We start from the raw sequence: 22,587 nt of genomic DNA, 5'->3' as shown, positions 1-22,587 counted from the left end.
TGCAATAGACATGGCTGGGGCCTTATTTCCATAGTCATCCAAACGTCTTCAGGTCTTCCCCGATATTGGAAAAGGTCTGGAAATTTAAAGCAATCAGGTATGGTATAAATAACACGCATTCAGTCCAGGTCCATGCTACAAGAAACTGATGGCTTCTGCTTCATTCCCATTAAAAGATTATCTGAGATCCCAAGAGAGTAGCCACTCTGCTAAAGAAACCATAGGGGGAATTCTTGGGACACTATGGAGAGACATAGAGAACAGCTGAGTCCAGTCTTTCCAAAGCTGATTCATCCAGGTACAAGAGTTCTGAGGGAAGAAAGCCACCAGACCACAGCAGGCCCTGAATGGACCCCAGTCAGTTTCATTAGTGGAAGCAGAATTGCCTTGATGAAACCTACTTCAGTATCTGACTTTGTAAATTATGATGTTTAATGACAAAGCTGTTTTTAGCTGTAGAGTTAAGGAAAGACTTTGCTTTCAGCAATAGTGATTTAAACATCCTGTTATCTATCCAGGATCGCTTATCTAGTGTGGGAACCGAGTAGACATTAAACCGGGATATCTAGCACAAGTTCATTACATCATAGTTGTGCCAGTAGAAAAGACTGTCTATACACTCTGAGTATTCTAGAAGTAGACCGTTCCTCCAGCATCGTACTTCTGCTTATTAAGTAGCTACAAGATGACTTGTCTTCTGACTTACTCAGTGCCTGCTGAATATCTAGTAAGTACAAGACTTATATTGAAGATTATTATCTGCCCACCTGGCTTCTTAATGTGCACTTTAGCTCTCTTTTTTTGTCCCTTCTCAATTGAGGGGAGCATCTCGAAGCATTCTTTTTAATATAAGGTCAAGATCCACTGCTTGGGCACAATAGCTGTGAGTAATTTAACATAGTCCATGCCATTCACAAGCAATTCTGTGCTCCTATCAGTAACAGACTGATCTATCACAGAGATCAAAGCACCAATTACTTCCAAAAGACTGGAGCATTGGAGAGCTGTATCAACTCAAAAACGATTTGTTCACATTCATACACAGTTAAGAGCAGCACTAAAAGCACTTTACAGTTTTCCTTTGATCTGATGTGAACACGAGCCAAGGTCTATCAGAGATGAACTCCTCAAAGGAGGTTTTCTCAGCTTCTGCTTTACGAAGGACTCAGGGAATTTTTTGAATAGTGACATTTTTATACTCGTAGTCACACATGCCTAATTGTTTTTCTCCTAGAAGAGTCTCATTTTAGGACAACCGTGCTTTAATGATATTAATCAAAGTGAAAAGCAAAGAACAGAACATCACTTGTAAAATGGTCTGCAGGTGATTTCATACAGATGAAAACTGAATGATGGACCAGTGAACAGGAAACTTAATCTTTTTTATTTTCTTTTCGTTTTTTGAAGTACCTCTCAGAGATCAAAGCTTTATGAGTCCTCTTTATCCAAGAAAATTGGCTAGGTCATACAGTGGATGCATTTGAAACTCCTGGGTCTGATGTTCTTCACTTACTATGTTCAGCATCTAAGAGTTGTCCTAAATCTTTGGGTAGACTTGGTGCAATCTCTAGGCTGTACTTAGGCCAGACTAGGCTCAACTATGAAGTTTTCATAAAGCTTAGGGCAGAGCTCTTGTGGCTAGCTGGCAAGAACAAAGGCACCTAAAATCTTCCACACTGTGTCTCCTCAAGTTTCCCTTTACAGAATCCTGAGGCTTCTGTATCCCCCCCCTCTCTGTCTAATCAATTCTGCAAAGCTGCTTACTGGCTTTTCTCCAAGTGTATGTATTTACACACCCATAGAAACAAGGAGTGTCAACAGATTTATAGCCCATCTTTATAGTCTTAGTGGAAGGAAAAAGGAAAAGCATGTAAAGATGTAATCCAATTTTTGCCAGCCTCTGAAAGAGCAGCACTCACCAGAGGGAAGCTGGTGGAGTGGCACTCCCAGGTGCTTACTTCCTCCAAGAGATACCCCAGGCTTAGAGTTAAATTACTGGCAAGACTTGTGCACCTTGAAATCCACTCCTGTCCAGAAGCACTGCTTCTCTTAGTTTGTAGAAAGAGTCTAGGAACTCAAACAATTTGCCCCCATTTACATATTTACTGCTACAGGGGAAAAAAAAAAAACAAAGACTGAAGATTACCACAAATTGAGGCAATTCCCAGAATCCCTATGTAGCATTAAATCTACTTGTGGTCAGCAAAAACTTGGTCCTAAAACAGACTGCAGAATCAACCATTCCTATGGAGAAAAAGCTATTTACTCTTCTGCTTCCCACAGAGCTAGCAGAATATACTCTGACAGAAACAAACCAGGGCGGCCAAGACCCGTGCAAACAGAACTATCCTTTTACCAACAGTAAACAGATCTATGCTTGAACTATAGAGAGTCATAATAGAAATATATATTGCCTTTTATCTTCTTCTCAGTGAGTGGAGTGAGGTGTCAGGAGTTATTGCTGTAATATCAGTAGAGAAGTGCAATTTTTCTCTTTCAAGCATGTGCGTAGGTATGCATGGAACAGCACCCATGATTACAGGACTACTCTGCAAGTCAGGTTCTTAGCGGCCTTTGGAAAACACATAAAGTAGGCTGATGGCATCATCAGCACACATGGCTTCAAATTGCTCTTTGGGGCCAGGAAAGAAGCTGTCTGGGTTTTTGCTCAAGCTTAAAGAAAAGGAATAAAGGAAGACAATATGCTTCCATACAACTAAGTCACATAACATAATTCTGAAAGATTAAAAAAAAAACATGGATGAGTTTTAATTAATGATTCACTGTAAGTTTACAGTGTCCACTGGAATGGAAAGAAAGGTGATGCTAAAGACTACTGAGCTCCTCGACTGCATGTGAAAACTGAGGAGCAAAAGAGACAAGTACTGATTTGCTGATGTTTACAAATAACTAACCAGGGTAGGTATAATTTCACCACAAGCGTTTTCTTTGATGCCAAAGCATTTAAGGCTAATAACTCAATTAACCTCCTAACCCTACTAACTAGATTTATGAACTGCTAAGGGAGTCAGTTAAGTATTAAGCTTTAGCTTGTATATAATTTCTTTCAAGTGAACAACAATAACAACAACAAAAAACTTACCATAAGCTAAGAACTTTCTGCCTAGCTAAAATCAATTCTTTACACTTTCTAATAGAACCAGTATATTAGTCAAATAAAGTAAACAAAATGACTCCAAAATGACAGCTCATTAATTAGGATTTAATGTCAAACACAAAGACTACTATTCACAATGAGTGATTGAACTTCTTGTTTCAATTGTTCTTGATTGAAGGATACCCATTGACCCTAATAATGTGCAATTTGCATTCTAGCAAATATATCTGGAGGATGTGAATAGAACTGAACTAGGGTACAGACTTGATGATGGTAACAAACTTTCCTTTCTCCCTTCCCACTTTCTGTTATTTGAAAACAACAGGTAATACAATGAGAGGAGATAGATGGTTTATAAACATAATAAAAGTACAGTCCATTGTTCATTTTGAATAATAGTTTTTCCAATTCAGTGATAAATGCAAGGGATAACATGAGTTATCTCATGAGATCATAAATGCCACACGACTTCTCTAACTCAGTCATTACTTACTCTCTAGTCTTAGGTCTCATTATCACGAACATCTTCAGCCCTCCTTCAAAGACAGTAATTCAAAGTCCTTAGCTACCTAGAATAATAACCACAGCAGTAGTGCTGCAAAGTCAAGAAAGAAGAACAATATCACAAGAGAAAGGCTTACCTGAATGCTGGCCGTAGAGCGATTCTTGCGGGTGGTGGTAGTAGCCATAGTGGTAGTGGTTTCCATGACAGTAGTAGACATTTCAGGTGGCATGGAGGTCGTCTGTGTTGTTCCCGAGACTGATGGGACTTCTCCCACTAGCCGAACACTTCCATTGATTTTAATATTAGGGTTATTCTCAGCTGCCATGTTCAGTACTTTCAAACCATCATAATAGAGCCCAGAGAGTTGGCCTTGGAAGAGGCGTCCTTTGTCCTTTCCTCCAATGGCTATTTGAGCCTGGGTGTTGAAGATGGTTAACTGCCGGCCTAGTGGATTAGGTGGAGGAAATACTATTATTTCCATACATTTCTGCTCCCTACTGTACCTATTCTGTATGGAACAAGCATCTAATAGGCTTTCTTGAACAACCGAAGTGGATAAAACATATAAGAAAAATTCACTACTGAGATTGATGAGTAACATTTCACAAAAATTATCTCTTCCACTGTCTAGATAGAAATCCTAAGTTACAAGAATAACTGAGTATCTTTCCCATTCTAAGGAAGAAGCCATCTTGGTTTAAACATGAGCAGTGTTACCATTTCCTGAGACATATAATCAAGGATGACAGAAACATCCAGTTCAGATCATGACCAGAATGAATCACAGATGCCTAGTGCTCTGATTTTAGGCTACAAATTAACATAATGACAACAAAAAAGAATGATATGCAGCAAACAAAAACTCAATGAGGTGATTTAGAACATTGAGTTTAAAAATTAGGTTCAGTAATTAAATGAAATTTACTGAAATTAAACTGCAATTTAGAGGATCGGATTCAGTGCATGCTTATAAAAATGGACATTCTCATCACCAGCAGCATAGTTTTCCATAAATCTTCACAGTGAGTAATATTCTATCAGCTTTTGCTACTTAACAGCATCATGATAGATGTATAATTTGGAGGGAGGTATTATCAGTCAATGGATTATTCTCTGAGATGGAGGAGTTATTAGGCATTGATAAAGCTTCTACAATGGGAAAGGGGGTGGGGATGAGGTAATCATAAAATGGTTTTAAGAAGATATGGGGGGAGTAATCAGAATATATTATGTGCATGCATGAAATTGTCAAATAATAAAATTAACCAATAAAAATGAATTTTAGAGGGAAGATGGGAACTGCCCAAGCAACACATAAAACTCCTTGAATGATGGAGAGATATGGTAACAGACTGTAAAATATCAATACTTAATCTTATTTCAGATTTTCTTGTGGGTACTATTTTTAGTTCTGTGGCCCAAAAGCTTACAGAAAAAAAAAAATCATGGTAGGGCTGTTTAGAATGGAGCATTTCAACAAGTTAGGCTTGTTCTTCAAGATTTCTACTTATTTTTTAAAGCCAAACTAGATCTTTCCCATGGGGGAATAACAGCTTTTAAAATCTTATTGTAATTTATCATGACAGCAACATGCTAAGGCCTCCCTTCATGTTATCTGTTTAGATTAATTCCAGCTGCTTTCCCATATTGAGTAGAAGGGGAAAAAGGCACCTATTCATAGAATTGGATACATCTATTCTAGAGTTTTCTTTTATCAGTGATCAACAGATTCACTAATTCTTCATCTAATCATCTTGATTATTTTAGTTATTCAAGTTATTGTAAATAACTGGAAACAATTTTCTGCTACTCATGTCTGCTTGGTAAAGCACATATGCTTTCCCCCTCCAAACTCTAAATATATTTAAAAAGGTATGTTGTGGGGTTTGGGTTCTCAGCATCTATCACTAATATAAACTCAAGCCTACACAATGCACAGCTAGCCTATATTTCTGGAATTGAATGTGGATATACCTTCTTGGTGTATACTATTGGAAGGTATAGAAGGAAATTGCACGTGTTCAGAGGGGACTATTCAGATAAGTGTCAATTTTGCTATCTAGTCAATTCTTAAGGTTCTTATTTGAATAATTTATAAATAATACTACTCTGCTTTTAGGCTGGGGGGACTTTATTAGGGCAGGAATGATCCACACTTCATAAGAGTCTTGGAACCATACAAAAGGATCTTATGCTTTAATGAAAACAGAAAAACCTAGGTCCCAGGGATGCAATCAATTCATTCCATGCTTTCCCAAGAATCCCTTCAGTGTACTGTGAGTTGGTACCATTTGACAGCCGCATAATGTTTGCCTCTGTTCTCTTCACAGGGGTTGCAACATGTTCAATGCACAACGGTGCAGGGGAAGGGGCTGGAATTCCCATTTCTTTCTTTGGGAGCCATACACTTACTACAATAGAAATGGAATAATAGATGCAGGAAAATTTTGCTTAACTTATCAGCATTTGGAGCAGCTTCACATACTGATTGAGAAGAAGCTATATACCATGGGAGATTTCTAGCATATAAATTCCGTATCTTAAACTGATAGCCCCCATGCAAGGTATCGTTTGCATATGCACAATGGTTTTCCATTTATAATATTATCTCTCTCTTTATCTTTCTCTCTCTCCCCCTCTTCCTCTCTCTCTCTTTTCTATGCAGCCAGCATTGCTGATTAGTTAATTGTTGAGTAACCTTGATTATATGTAGAAGATTTTATTCTAATATCCTTGGAAAGCTTCATAATAATAACCTCATATAATAATGGTCCTCATCTTACTTTCCTGGAAAGATTCATTCTGTCAATACTTAAAAATGGAAAGACAGCGGAGTGGACAGCTTAGTAGATGGGAGAGAGGCGGATCTTGTGATTCGAGCAGTGTTACAATGATTCAGAAAGTGAAAACTCACAGAAAATTATAAAAAAAAAAAAAAAAAAAATGGAAAGACAGTCAGAGAAAATTGGAATTCAAACTGCAATAGACTGGCTGGAAATGATGGATTGCCTTCTCTCTATTTGCTGTAGTTCACTCCATAAAGGCATCACTGCTTATTCAAGAATAACAGGGGACTAGGGAAAGGCACGGCATGTTTGAGGCCATTAGACTGAAGAGTTGCTTTATTCTTGACTATCACTGATTTGCCACAGGGACCCGACCACCCACTTCTTAGATCCAACACACTGGTAGGTGAGACAGAGAAGGGGGCTATCCAAATTTCAATTTCTTTTAATGCCAGGGGAAGTGTGTTTGGCTTTCTGTTAGCATGTTTGCTTGGTGGTTTTATGGCTAGGTCTTTTTCCTTTTGTTTTACAACCTTCTCCTAGTTCTCTGCACTTTGCCTAGGTTGTTAAGGACAAACCTAGAAGTCACTAAGAGAAGAGAGCACTCTGTCTCCTCCCATGTCTTCCTGTCACTGCCTCATTTCTCTTTAGCTGCACAGGAGGTCATGAACAATGGAGAAACAATTTTAGTACCCTCTCCTTATAAAGGATGTACAGGACTGATAGGAAAAAGTTTCTGTTTTATTTTTTTCATTTGCCCAAGATGCTTCAAAAATCTATGCCATATATCATTCTCATTGTTGTGATTGATAATGTAAAGTTTTTAGAATAAAAATATCATTATACATGTTCATTTGAATAAATGTGCATTATAAATATATATATGCATATATTTTTGGAGTCTGAGAATTGTTCTATCAACAATAATATGAAATTTGATAACACCAGTACAGGATTCCTAGCATGTAACTGTTAGTTTCATTTTAGATGCACATCCTTTTGGAAGTCATTATTTGTTGCTTCATTTTAACATCAAGTTCACATAGGCTTAGATTAAATCTTTGCACGTCTCTAGTCAGTGTTGCACAAAGACTAATTAAATCTCAGAATACCCTGAGGGAATAGGCAGTATTATTTCTCCTCTCCTCATATGGGAAATCTGAGCTACAAAGAGGTTAAGTGGATTGTCTAAGGTCAGAAAGTCAGTCAATAGTACACAGCCAACAAAGAGACTTGGGAATGCTGTGACCCAGCTCTTCTCCCCAATGACAGAAGTAACTACAGAGAAATATTCCATGTACTTCTGAATGCTCTTGTCTAATAATCCTATTTATTTATTTATCCTTTATACTCATCTTCACAAACAAGGTCTTTCAATGCAAATTTTTCTTTCAATTTGAAAGTGAAGTTAGCTAGACAGAGGAAGAGGTAAAGATAATAGATACTACTCACCCAAATTACATGAGTAATTTCAGGAAAAACAGTAGAGAAGATAATCTTACAGTTTGCAAATAAATTGTCCAATAACATATACACACACACACACACACACACACACACACACACACACACACACACACATATACCATACCACCTCAACCACCCTTTTCTATCCACCCCAGCACTCAGCGTGTGTATGAGGTCTTCTATTTACATGAAAGCCAGCTGATAATGAAACTACCAGAGGAAAACTTAAAGCCTACTAACCACTTTATAATGATTTGTACAAATGAAAATGCCTGGCATGCTATTAAACTTAGACTTCAAAAGGCAATGGAAAAAAATAAAATATTATTAACATAAAATTGAAAGAAACACAAAAGTTCTCTCAGGCACATGAGACTCCAACATGCATCTAGTTCTCTGTTTTAAAAGTGAGGCAATTGTTGTCTTTAATGTTAAAGGGACTTTATGAGCTGTTGATTACTACTCAAAATTATTTGCTTTTTAGAGTTATTCTTAATTTATTTTTAATTAGACCACATATGTTGAAAACAAGGCATGCAGTTAAGATTTGGTAAGGATTTTCTATGTCTAGATGTCTGAATGCTTTTACCCAGCTAAAAATCACACACAATTGTCAATTGTCTTTTTATTTGTATATTATATAATATCCCCAATTACTCCAAATATGTAATTCAATCAAATCTCTGCCAAATGAAAGGCTCTTTTAGATCTTGAGACAAGAGTTAGATCTTGAGATAAGAGTTAGTTTATACAGCCTCAGGTAAGAACAGAACTTGTAGTTTTCTTGGAGATAAGAAAATTTTCTTCATCAAAAGGCAAGTATGTATCTAGTAAGCAAAAGAAACTACATAGAAAATTCTGCCAAGATTTATAACTGCTGCCCTCTTTTATTCGTGGAGTGGTTGTTTCTGTCAGCAAATCAGAACTTGCTGTTTTGATTTCCACAAGACTTTACCTTACCAATTCATTGCCTTAACAACTTGCACTGCATTGCATAAAACATTGTACGAATGCACGAGGGTATCACACCACCAAAGTGTAAAATACGTTTGTTTTGTTTTAGTTTCCCGCAGCAACTGGAAAGTAATTAAGCTCTCCTAGAAACTTTTGCCCCGATGGTTTGAATTTAGAGGCAAAATCTGTTCTTTCTCAGCCTTCTCTTTGTTTAAAAACAAATGTTAACATATACTGCTTCCTTTATAACATTTGTTTTAAGCAGTTTAAGTTACAAGAGTTGATCTAAGATTTTTTTTGTTTTGGTTTGGTTTGGTTTTTTGTTAGCCATGCTATAGAGAGTAAAGCCAAAACAGCCTCAAGATGTAATTTAACAAGCGCTTTTGAAAATTCTTTAGAAAGTTTCGGTGAGAGGTAATTTAAAACAAATTAAAAACTAATGTCATGCATTGGTTAAATTGCCATATACAGTCTATCCTTCCTTCTTTCTTTTCCTTCCTTCTTTTTTAAAAATGTGTTTCCTGGAATGTGTTGTTTGTGGCTGTCATGCTGACAGCAGGCTAGATGTTAGTCCCTTTAACTGTATTTTAATGGCGATGTATTATTGCATGATTTATCAACATATGGCAGGTGGAAGCTGACACAAATTATAATGAAAATTAAAACAGTCATTTATGCAGCAGGCGATTATCATTTAAGGAACATTTATGTGCAGGCTTTAAAAATGAGGGTTTAGATTCAAATGATTTTAGAATGAAAGTTTTAGCGACCGTTACCTTTTTCCTGCAGCCACTCCTCTACAGGCCGGTTATATTTGAAGGGGATTTTCTGTTTTACCATTTGGAGGCGTTCGTTATCAGTGTTGCCTTTAAAGTTTAAAAAACAGCTTAAAGAACAATCTGAAAAGTCAATAGGTCATTAAAAACATCCTAGGTGTTCAGTTTGTTTTATGAAGATTTTTTTTTTTAGACATAGATATCAATTTATCTTTAGTAGAGGTGGAGTTGAAGTCGCTCTGCCCTTGGATGACAGGTATGAGGTCAGATTGATCTCAACTATGCAGTGCTCCATCATGTTTTGGTCATGTGGTTTTGGATATAGATCTGTAAGCTGTTGGGCTATTTACAGAAACCTCTTTCCTTTTTCACCCTGTCTCCTCCTTCCTCCATCTACCACTGAGTTGGTCTCAGTGAAGCTCAATCATCTCATTGAGTTGAATAATTCTCTAACCAATACCATATCAATTTCATAACATAAAGGGAGCATACAGATTCTCAGTCATGTGGATGCTACTGTTTTTCTGATGGGTACCATTCAGGAGCACAGTGCCCTTGCTGCTTCTCTCAAGCATCTGTACTTGCTTACTCTGAATTCTAGAAAAGGGCACCAGAGAAAATGATTGAACCCCTGCTAGCCAAGGGAGACTAGCCAAGAAAGTAGTTCTAGGGTTTGATTACATTTCTTTGTTTGTTTGTTTAGTTGTTTTGGTTTTCTGAGATAAGACTCTGTAGTTCAAATTTGTCTTAACTCATGGTAATGCCCCTGTTTAAGTTCCCCAGAGCTTGGATTAAAGAGAGATTTCTTACTCCAAAAGAGAACCCTGATATTACTGTACCTATGTGAAACTGGCAGAACAGTACAGGTGGCACTGTAGACCTCTATCTTTTTTTGTTGCACATTTTAAGCAGATGGGACCCACAAAAAACATAACTACAGGCAAAGGAAGTTATACTGCTATATAACATTTACAGGCTCTTGAGCATTTACATTTTATTGGTGCTAGAACATGCTGGGTCAGCTTTTCATTCTCTCTCTCTCTTCTCTCTCTCTCTCTCTCTCTCTCTCTCTCTCTCTTCCTTCCTTCCTCCCTCCCTTCCTTCCTTCCTTTCTTTCTTTCTTTTTCTTCTTTCTCTTCTCTCTTTGAAAGGGCCTTCTTGAACAAGAATCTATTGAAAAAGCCTGTTAGGAATATTTCTTCCAAGCATGAAATATCAAATTAGTTTTAGGTTCAAACACTGTGTTTAAGTGCTGGAGATGGCCCCTCTTTCCTTTGTAACTGCTATTACCACTCCTGGGTGGTTTTTCTAATTAGGAAGAGACTTTGAAAGTGGTGGTGTGGAGTTACACCCCTAATGAATATGCTTCCAATAACAAAATAATGAAGGCATGCTTTGGGAACTGTTTTAGCTCATTGGCCAACCTCAAATTGATTTAGTAAAAGCCAGTGCACTGTAACTCATCATGTTTGGTTCAGAGCCTGGTATTAAAACTTAGGGAACTCGATTCCAAATTACTAATATTTTTAAAAGGAAATGAAAATCTTAAAACAGGTGGCTCAGGGGCAAATTCTAGAGAAGTCGGGAAGTCAGAGTGAATAGCATCAGACCAAGTAAATAGAAGTGAGCCATAACATTTCAATCACAGAGCCATTGCAGTGCAGCAGTTATCACTGGCTAAGAAGATGCCACATGTGACACTTAGAATACTATGCTTGCTAGGATTAGAGGGGGAAGGTAGGAAAATCTCATAGAAATTGGGTAGCATTCCTGGGGAATGGTTGTTCTCCTTAGGCTTCTCTGATGGAAACACTATTCTAAAAATCTGAGTCATCTTTAGTGCCCTGGAGTTTTAAACAAACAAACAAAGGTTCATGACAAACAATGATGGATATACTTCCAGTCCACATGGCAGATCTCTATCTCCCTACATAAATTACAACATACTAACATATCAACAGGCAGTTGCAATCCATTGGAGGCTTTCTTGACGAGCAACTCAGAGCCTTGGGTTGCCTAGGCCTACCAAACCAACAAAAACATATTGGGGGATAATGTAGATAAAGGGAACTGAATGATAAACAGTTTGGGGTTCTCATGGATAGTTTAAAGCTTTTCTCAAAGTACAGCAGCATGAAGGGTAGGAGACAAGAAGCAAAGAGGAAAATTCAAGATTCAGCATCATTTCTTGCTGTCTCAATATGGCCATAGTGAAGGACGTAGGCTTAATTGGTCTATATAGCTCCAATTACTGATCGTGGTTGTTGCTGTCCTTGGAGGGCAAGTATTTTATATTCTATTAATCCAAAATAAAATGGGTAACTTTGAAATGTTTTCACAGAAAAGGAGTACTTTTCTGAAAAGAACCCACATGCCTGTTACTTCTACCTACCAGGTGACAGGTAAGGTGTGGACTTCTATAGCACAATGAGATGTCACACTGAAGAATGACAATTGAATTGTGCTGGATTTGCCTTTGACAAATTTTGCTGCTTTGAGTTTTCTGTGTTTATTATCATTATTGACTACATGACTAAATACAGTGTTGATTTTCACTCTACTCCCTGAAATGAATTAGCAAAGTAAAACAAAATATAAGATGGGAACTCTTACTAGCATGAAAGGCAAATGCAGAAATAACAACTAAAAGCTCAAACTGTCCATGTCGTCTATATACCAAGTTAATTAATTTACAGGCTATATTGATTTGCTTCCTCCAAATATACAGGGTTCTTAGCTCTCCCAAAGAGCCCAGCACCCACGATTCATCTTCTTTTAACTATAAAGCAGTATAGGAAATCATTTAGGGACATAGTAAATGCTGGAAAGAGAGGAAGCTTTGAGGTACCCAATGGAGAAAAGCACAGCTGGAATCAACCTTTGACCTTTCTGAAAATATAAAGAGCGAGTCCATTCTTCTCCACCTCAGCTTTAGAGACATTTAGAAGCATGGTTTAAGTCTTGCACACCAGACTGATACCATCTGGCACCAAGGACAGTGATCTAGCATGCTGTTAAAAGTCGTGAGAGATGGAAGGCCATTTGGAAAACCACATTGGTTTAAGCCACCACATTAAAATTGTTCTTAGTCTCTTTTCATGTTCTTGTTGGCTTTTATTTTAATTTATCTAAAACACTAGTAAATTCTGTTTAAGAAACATGTGCAAGTGAATGAGTTCATTCGCCCTGAGCCCCATTCCATAGAATGACAGAAGGGCAGAACTTTATATAAGAATTCATACAGAGGACTATTCTGAAAGCTGTACAAACCTCGTTAAATTCATATGCATTCTTATTAAATACACAATGACATTAAGTTGTACATTTCATATAAAAACTAGTATGGACACTTAAAGAGTATAATTGATTACTCAACAAAAATAATGCTATATTCAGGATAGAATGGCCTCATGAACAGTAAGTCAGAATGTCCTTCAAATAAAGCATATACATTACTGAGTTAACCGAAACATCAGTTATTTACCACATGGAGAAACCCATAAATTGTATAAGGGGGTCTTAAAATAAGTACTTAAGTTAATGATATGAATCTGACATCTACATAGAATGAAAGTTTAGAAAAACAAATAGCCATGCTTTAGCCTACTTGAAATACAATGTGTACATGTTTATTCTGTCACTCTTGACAAGGTACTGAGATTTTCATACAATTGGTTTCCTACAGTCTACTAACATTAATATCAAGTGGTTCTACTTCTGGAGACGAGTACAATATGCACTGTGAAATTATAACGTTATGGAGAGCAGAAGGCTCTGAGTTGAATCACTAAAGCCCAACTGGTTCATACACACAGCACTGACCATCATGCAGAACTACCTCACAGTTCCCACTTTGGGCTGAACCCTTTAAGGTCTAAAACAATGGAAATAGAGTAAGATAAGACAAGAAAAGCAAATTGGCCTTTCAGTGGGTCCACAGCTTATATCAGTATCTCTTTAAAACAGGACTTGAAATTTGCTAATCACCCCAATAAAATAAACATAAAAGAAATAAAAATAAAGATAAAAAGATCCTTAAACTGGAGAACTGAGTGAAGACAAGAAGAAAATACTTACATGGATCAGAAACCACTATGTCTAACACTGTGGTCTAAATATGGCTACTTTGTTAGGAATTATGTTGATTTTTAAAAGCTCTAATCAGTACAGTGTCAAAGTTTAAGCTGTGGAATTTGGTGACATATCTGTTTTGGAGTTGAAAATTTACCATTTATTAGGTTTATGATTTTGGGGAAGTCACTTAGCATTAGACTCTTCATTTTTCAGTTCACCATAGTACTCAATGCTGAGTAATAGGCGGGTAAAATATACACAATTACTGATATACGGAAAACACTGAATTTATCTTTGAGAATAATACTAACATAAGTCTCCTGTGATCCAGAGGAAGCACACTGGTTCCAGGGGTTGTTTCCATGTTGTTCAAACCTTATCAGTTGTCATTCAAAAGACGACTATATCCCATGTGGTCTCACAAAGAACAACTGTCCATAAAACAAGTAAAAACATTCTAATCTAATATAATCCCTCTGAATCTCTAGCTGTTGCTGTTTATATTTCTGTGTTTTCTAAACTATATTCTGCTAACTCCATTTTCAAAGCAAAGTGAGTTTCCATAACACTGAAAGTAAAGGAGCAATTCAGGCAGTGACAAATGTGATTTCTTGGTCCAGCCACAGGTAATGATGATATAGTGCCACTGAGTTGAGGAAGAGTATCCGAAAGGTTCTGGCAATTTGCACCAGAATGGCAGAAAATGCTTTTCTGCAAGTAGCCTATTAATACCGTCTGAAGTGTTGTCAAGCACGTAGCCATGCTAATAGGAATAACTGGAACAACATTCACCTGCATGAAATTAATGCCAGAGGTATTTTTGCATTTTGTTTTGAGCTCTGGAATGAGGAAAGAAAAGTTTTCTTTATTGCTCTGTCAACACTAAAGAAACGAGAGTGCGAGCCTATAATGAATAGTTGGAGACTGGGAAGATGGACTACGGCTGGTGGCAAAAGAAAATCAATGCTGGTAGCTCAAGTCATTGGGCAGTTCATAGGCTCTTGCCATGCCCGTGTCCCCAAGGATCACTTTGTGAGTTTCAAAGCAAATATATAACACTGAAGAAAAGGGACCAGGGAACTCTCTGAGTGTGGCTTTGGCCACATTCCTGGAGTTTTCCCAAAACGGCTTTCTTAAGAGTCAGATGGGTAAGTGTACTGCCCAAAAGGCATCTAAAATGCTCAGTCACTTGTAAGGGATGGATGGACCTCAACAAAAAGCTAATATCTTATATTTATAAAGTGCCTTTCAACCAAAGGGTTCGGAATGCAATTATAAACACCATCTCATTAATCCTCACGACACACCTTTAGGCTGCAGGAAAGGAACTATTTGTATGTTGTGAGCCTTGATCCTTTAGTGTACCAAGGCAAAGAAATTAATCTCTTAAAACAGAAACCTGATCTGAATGAGGAAGTGAATTTAAAGACCCAGAACACATAGGCATTATTAACTAAGGGAGGTTTTGTACATCCACTCTAGTAGTTCCTTCAGCCATGGTAGAACTTCCTTTCCCAAAGAACAAGATAGATAGCCATGTGTATCACCTAGGTAGACCCTGACATGACTGGCAGAGCTCACTTCTTCTGCATATGGCATGCTTCTTTCTCCCTTTACAAAAGAAGCTGAGATATTCAGGCAAAGCTGGCATCCTATATCTAGCTACCCAAGTGGCCCTGTCCTTAATTTTTGCCATCTGTTGCTATCTGAATATACTTTTTTTCATGCACATATGTTAACATCAAGTGATTCTTTCAGAATAAATCAAGGGGCCATTTGTATTGGAATAATATGATGCTGAAGAAATCTGATGCAATAACTAGGTCATGTGTCATCACTTCCTGTGTTTTCTCCATCCTCAACTGTCAGCCTGAAGCTCGTTTCTTCTAAAGTCCCTTACTACTCTCTGAATTCATCGGGAGTATTTTGAATCCATGTTGGATTAATAAAATGATATCCAGATGATTGCAACATCTTCATTCCCTCCCATAATCAAAGAGAATGTTCTGAAGGAATTTGAACAGAGCTTTTTTTTTTTAGTATTGTTCGTCTCCTTGGCATTAACTTTCTATTTAAGAGATGATCACAAAACAGACATACTATAAATTTTTGAAATATAAGCTGGCTATAGTATTTGCTTTCCTCACTTGTCTCTCCTATGATTATCCCGAAATGCACACCAAGGATATGCTGCGAGGCCCTCTGGATTTGTATCTCTCTTTCTAGAAAGCTTATATATTACCACATCTGTAAATTTCAGTTTCTTTACATGTAAATGTTATTGTTGTAATAACTACAATATTTGTTTCGAGAATCAACTGAGGGATGTTATGGGAAGCAATTATCAAGGTGGGTACTAGTCAAGTCCTAGATATTAGACTTCATTTTTGTTGTTTTGAACAAGTGCCAGATTCTAAAGTGTTAAGCTGAAAAAAAGGTGAATTCAATGAAAATTACTTCTACACATAAATGTCAGTGCAGAACATTTCTACATTTCCTTATCAAAGGTAAAGGTTTATCATGCACCCTTAAGCCATTTGACACATGACGCTTCAAGATTCCAACCTCAGTTCTTTTTTCCTCTTACCACTCATGCCCTCCTTGTGGCAAAAGCCAGTGTTCTCTTCAGCCTTACTCATCCTTATGATCCATGCACTCCTGTTTATCTGCCTTCTACATGAACGCCCTCCCTCTCTGTTGTCTTGTTGGTTCCTTTTCTTTCTATCTACCCTCCTCTTCCCATTGCTGTAAAGAGGGTATGACAACTAATGCTTTTGAAGCCAGAATAGTAGAATGTTTGATTTACAAATTCTATTCATGCAAACATGCTTGTTTATTGTTCCCGCATCACTCAGAGGACAGATGGGAGTATTGGGAGAACAATTTTACTGGGTACCATATACTATAGTTTTGATCCTCAGGAAAAGAGTGTCATACTGCAGCTGGAGAGATGGTCTAAGATGGCACTTTCAAAAGACCTAAGTGTGGCACCCAGCACATATAGCAGGCTGCTTATAATGAATGGCCTATAACTCAAGCTCCAGGGGATCTGATGCCCTCTCCTAGCCTCCATCTGTACCTGTACTTATGTGCATATGTGCCCTCATGGATGTACACACATACACATTCAATTAAAAATAAAATAAAACTTAAAATAGTAATGTTATGCAACTGTCTATATCTGTAATATTATAAAAGTTCATGTCATCTACTTCTGTTTAGATATAATGAAATCACTGGAGCTTATAAGTAGAGATCTTTTAGATGATATTTCTCAGCTTTCTCTCATTATAATAAAATACCAGAGGTTATTAATTCAAAATGGAGAAGGTATATTTTGGCTCACCATTTTAGAAGTTGCAACCCAAGGTTAGATGATGACATTTACTTTGGAGTTCTGGAGAGATGTCAAGAGTACATGGTGAGCAAAACTGCTCCCTTTACTAGCCAGGAAATGAAAAGAGGGAATCTAGAGTTGCCCATCATAGTCCCCTTCAAGCTGTGGCTTCAGTGATCTAAGGATCATTCATAAGATTATCAAAGTCCCATTTGTCAATTGTTGGTGTTTTAATTTCTGAGTGCATAAAGTTCTATTCACAAATTGTGCTTATGTGGTTTAGTGTGTTTACTGCCTTTTCTTCTGGAACTTTCAGAGTTCCTCATTCTGTATGGAGGTCTTTGATTCACTTAGAGTTAATTTTACTGCATGGTTAGAGATGAGAATTAAATTCAATTTTCCACATGTGGATATCTAATTTTCCCAACACCATTTGATGAAGATGCATTTTTTGTTTTTCCAGTATGTGCTTTTGGAATTTTTTGTCAAAAATCAAGTGACCATAATTTCATGGGCTTGTATGTGAGTCTTCTACTCTGTTTTATTCATATGCATGTCTGCTTTTTTATCATTACCATGCTGTTTTTATATATGATGGTTCTGTAGTATAATTGCAGATCAAATATGCTCATTTCACCAGCATTATTTTTTCTCAGGATTTCTCTGGCTATAAAATCTCTTAATAGTTCCCTTGTCTCTAATGCAAGCATCTTGATGACCAAACATGTAGCATAAAGACTTTGGGGACATTCAAGATCCAAACTATAATATAGACCACGCCCGAGAGTGAATACAGATACTGCTCTATGTATGATGACATTATATTACAATAAGCACATTATATGTCAAAAAGTAATTGAAAGTTTAAAATATCCTTAATGTAGATAAGCTATATACTCTAGAGTATGTACTATTCCCCTACATTATTATATATCTAACTTGGAACTACCACTGGATGCCTCTGCCACCAAGACAGAGTATACTACTACACATTTCTAGTCTACAATAAGATAAAAATTCAAAGCATGTTTACTATTGGATGTGTATTGCTTTCATATCATCATGAAATTTAGCAAAAAACTGTAAGTTGAACTACTGTTAAGTACAGGGCCAGCTGCATATTCCTTCCAGGATCTAAACGTCACTGTTTCCGCTCCCTGCATTACCCACATATGACCTGGTTAGGGTAAGGTGTGCATTATTTGCCCAAGAAACCACTATTCAACATTTGCTTTATTACCAGCTGAAACCGAAGACAGTTCCCAGTTGAATTGTCTCCCATACATATTAGTCAGTTTTGCATTCATGCAATGCAAGTTTTGAACTTCAAAGCAGGGCTTTAATTACATCCCAGTAAATTTATTCTCTTTTTGTTTCATAACAGCCTTCAAACGTGATAAGAAAATGTTTACCTCTGGATTTCTTTTGGGTTTTGTAGGAGGTATCTCTCTTAACTTTATGTCATCAGCAAAATTTAATAAGCCTATCTTTTATACATTTATTTTAGTCACCAAAAATTTTTTTGCAAAGGGGGAAGATTGCAATGTGGCTTTGTCATGTCTACAAATTCATTACAACTTGCTTCTCCAAGAGGAGAGCTTTATTTTTCAAAATTTAAAAGTAAGCTGGAATAAAGACTTGACTTTTTTCTTTAGGGAATTTTTTTATGGCCACTGGTGTTTTGCCTGCATGTTTATCTTTGTGAGGGTGTCCTCGAATTCCTTGGAGTTGAAGTTACAGACAGTTGTCAGCTGTCATGTAGGTGCTGGGAATTGAACCTGAGTCCTGTAGGAGAGCAGGTAGTGCTTTTAATCACTGAGCCATCTCCCTACTCCTAAATACATGATTCTAAAGAATAGGACATCCATTTATGACCTGCTGGAGCATGAGAAGGGACTAGTCCTGCAAAAAGATAGCCACAGGATCTTCATGACTTGGGGCAACAGCAGGGTATCAGAGAGGAGCTTCAATGAGGGCCCAGTGATGATGGTGTACTAGAGGTTAGGGGCTTTGAACCAGGCCAATGACTCACTGCAATGAACATTTGTAGGTGGGGCTGATTGAACAAAAGGGTATACTACATGACACACCACAGCTACCAATGCCACTAGGATGAATGAAGAGGTGTTGTAGAGGTGAAAAAGATAGAGGAGTTAGGTGGGTTTTTTGTTTGTTTTGTTTTTTATCAATTGGGAGGGTGGCTTCGTGGGTGAGGAGTGGATATGGAGGGACTGAGAGGTGAGCAGGATTGGGATATAAGATTGGAGATTCCTAAAGAATCAATAAAAAATTATGCTCTAAAAAAGAAATTCTGATATTACAAAGATAATATCTGTTGTCAGTAAAAATAAAATGAGCTAATCACAAAATTCTGTGCATACACACAAAAGAGTGGGACATGATGGAAACAATAGTGTTGAACTTAGGACTTAAGTTGTAAAGGGTTCTGAGGGTCTCCCTTCCTTCCTGGAATGGATCCCTACAAAGAGTTATAGTCACAAAGGCACTTAAGGTTCATAAAGAGGTGGACAATGTATGGAGTTGAGCTAGTGAGAAAGAAACTTCCAGGAGATAAAATCAACAAGCTTCCTATTCTTTTGAGTGTGAGTGATAAGTAACGGAGTCAATCTCCCACACATAAGTAAGTCTCCAGTGTACTAGAACCCCAGAGCAAAACTTTGACTACATTGATCAGATGCATGAGTGAGAGGTACCAGCCTAAGCTGTTACCAAAGCCTGACCTATAGAAATGATGAACTAATAAATGCTACTTTTATTATTTGTGCTTCCTCCAAAATAAAGTGGACTGATTCCTACACAGCAACACTTTGGAAGTTAGTAGAGAACTGATCAACCTCAATGACATTTCCTCATGGTTTTCCTTATGTTGTCCAGTTCAGGGAGAAATTCCATCACTATGCATAGGAGTTTACAGCATTTCCACTGTCTATCCATTTGCTATAATTAGGCAGAGGGCATTTACACTGATTTGTTAAGATAGGTTTAAATGAACCTGTGTTAGTCCCCAGATAGCACTGGGTTCTTTTATTAAATATGGTTAAATATTACCAACTTTCTTGTCAAATGAAACATGACAATTTGTGGATATGACTTCCAAGTTTAAGAGACTCATCTTTTTATACAATATAAGATTTTTCCAGTGCTATTTTCTATTCTAATTTTCCCCTACTCACTATTTTTAAGTGAAAATAATCAGGGCATAAAGTATAGTTTCCTTATGTCCCTTGGGAGCTTACATGGGGACCCAGAAATTTGATATCTTTGAAAAACTTACTTTGCCATTTTTCTCATCTTTGATAAGACTGTGAACTAAGATTTTTATTTCTCTTGTTGTTCTTTTTCCTGTTATCTGAAGGACTCTACCAACAACACATAAAATTGGGTATGAAGGAAGTGGAGTGTTCATGTTACCATTGAACCAACTCTTTTAAGAAGTCTGTCAAACCTTGCAGTTAATCACAAAGTAATTTCTGGCAAGAAAGTTTACAAAAATATATTGCTTATTCTTTGAGAGAAGACATTTGTAAGCTTGAAGAGTTTTAAAAGAATATTTGTGAAATACAATTTCCCTAATTTGTTGTTTCTCACAATTCAGTGTCTTTGGAATTTGGAGCCCAGACTAGCCTGGGAAAGTATCAGAGTACAGATTTTGAATAATACCTCTTGTCCACACTATTTATTTAGTATTATTGCAGTTCTAAGACTTTAAAGAATATGCCAGTTAACAGTTATGCACCACTTGTAAAATTCAAAGGTCAGATGTATATACACCATTGTAGTGTGGACCAAGATTCAAAATGTCCCAGTGAAGAAGTCACCTCAGGGAATGCAGTAGCTTAGTGCATCTTGAATTCACACAATGCCTCATTAACTCTACTTGGCAAATTAATTCAAATTGATTTGTTTGTGAGACTGCAGCCTGGCCTCCGATATGGCTGCAAACAAAGAATAATTATAGAAAACAATGTTTAAGCTCAGAGAAACATCTAGAGAGTTTAGATTAGTGTGAAGGCTGTTTAGAAAACTACAACTGTATGTTTAAAAAGAGAAGAAAGGAAGATGAAAGGAAAGACAGGAAGAGAGACTATACCCTATGTAATAATAACATCAAGTTTTGCAAATGATAGTGACTTATTATAAGTACTTCAAAATGTAAATGAAGTATTTGAATTGATCCAGAAATAATATGGAGCTAACATATTGAAATGGCCATTTAATGAAAAAACAACAAACAAACAAAAACACTTTTAAGCAAAATGATCAAATACGCTGAGAAATGATGAAGAAAGAAAACAAAAAAATGTAGATTTATGTTACAGTATGAGAAGCAAAGATTAACTTCACATTACCAGTGCCTAAAAAAGATACAGAGCCGGGGAGATGGAGGCTCATATAGTAAAGTGCTTCTGTATCACTTTCCCATAATCCATGAGGAGGGAGAGAAGGAGAGAGAGGAGGAAGGAGAGAGACAGGGACAGAGAAAGAGACAGAGAGCAATTCCTTAGCAAAAGTAGCTCATTTCCAACTTCATTTGGAGACCAGAAAGTAAGGCTGAGAGGATAAATTTCAGGAGAAAAAAAACCAGTTACTACCCTCAGGGCCCTTCCTCTCTTCCAGTATATCCAGTTGAAAAGTAGTTAACTGCTCATTGCCATGTCTGTACATCGGGACTTTTGCAATGGGACCATGCCCTTCCCACTAACAGTTGAGTCTGTCTTTCTACTGTGGGTCCTGCGTTGGCTGCTGGCTGTCCTCTGCCACTGGCCCATTAGCACAGGTGATGCGAGGTGAGCACTGAACAGTACTTGTGTGTGCTTGCCCCTCTTCCTGACACGCCCTGTGATGGCAACATGAAGAGGATTGGGCTAGGTTCTTCCTTCACCAGAAGAGAGAGCCAGCCACCCAAGTATCCTCATTCAGCTCAATAATCTCAACTGAGCCCTCACTAGTGAATGACAAAACAGTCCAGACTGTGAACTTGACCCTATCCTGAAGCCCTCATGGGAGAAGAGAATTTAAAAAACAGTCGATTGCTCTTCTCTCTCAGCAATTCTTTCTCTTTCATTTGAAAAATTGGAATGTTTATCAGACAAGTGGAAGTTGGGGCATCAAGCTGATCTCCAAATTAATGATATAATATGTCTTATACCTATCAGAGAATGGACCTTTCTGCTGAGATAGAAATGGGTAGGGATCTTAGATGCCACAAAATGCAAAATTCTTTTCTATTTCAAAAATGATGGATTGATTTCCTTGGCTTAGATATGAATTAAAAAAATTCATATGCACAGAACAGTAGCAACCTTTGCCAAAGTGTCTTCCACACCAAGTGTACCTGTTTCATAGCTTCACTTACAAATGTTATAACATTTGTCTCACGGTTTTCAATAACTGGTACTATGGCCACAGGCATGCTAGGAAAAAATATTCACATCTCCTGCATTTAGCCAAACTGTAAATAAATACATTTTTTAAACCAATAAGTTTTCTACTTTCTTTGGAGTAGAGGGAAACTGAGGCAGTGGGTTGAGACTTAAGTGCCTGTTTCA

The 22,587-nt window shown here is 37.3% G+C and overlaps 1 protein-coding gene across 1 annotated transcript in view; it reads right to left on the bottom strand.

The window, feature by feature from the left end:
- Nrxn3 (neurexin 3) overlaps positions 1 to 22,587 on the bottom strand; it is a 1,620,870-nt gene that overhangs the window by 141,719 nt on the left and 1,456,564 nt on the right. Inside the window, 2 exon segments of the mRNA XM_037210977.1 lie at positions 3,760 to 4,067; positions 9,607 to 9,696. Coding sequence (XP_037066872.1) covers positions 3,760 to 4,067; positions 9,607 to 9,696 — 398 coding nt within the window.

This window comes from Peromyscus leucopus, chromosome 14 (genome assembly GCF_004664715.2).
Source record: "Peromyscus leucopus breed LL Stock chromosome 14, UCI_PerLeu_2.1, whole genome shotgun sequence".
Classification (NCBI taxonomy): Eukaryota; Metazoa; Chordata; class Mammalia; order Rodentia; family Cricetidae; genus Peromyscus; species Peromyscus leucopus.
This window is presented reverse-complemented; position numbering and strand designations above follow the sequence as displayed.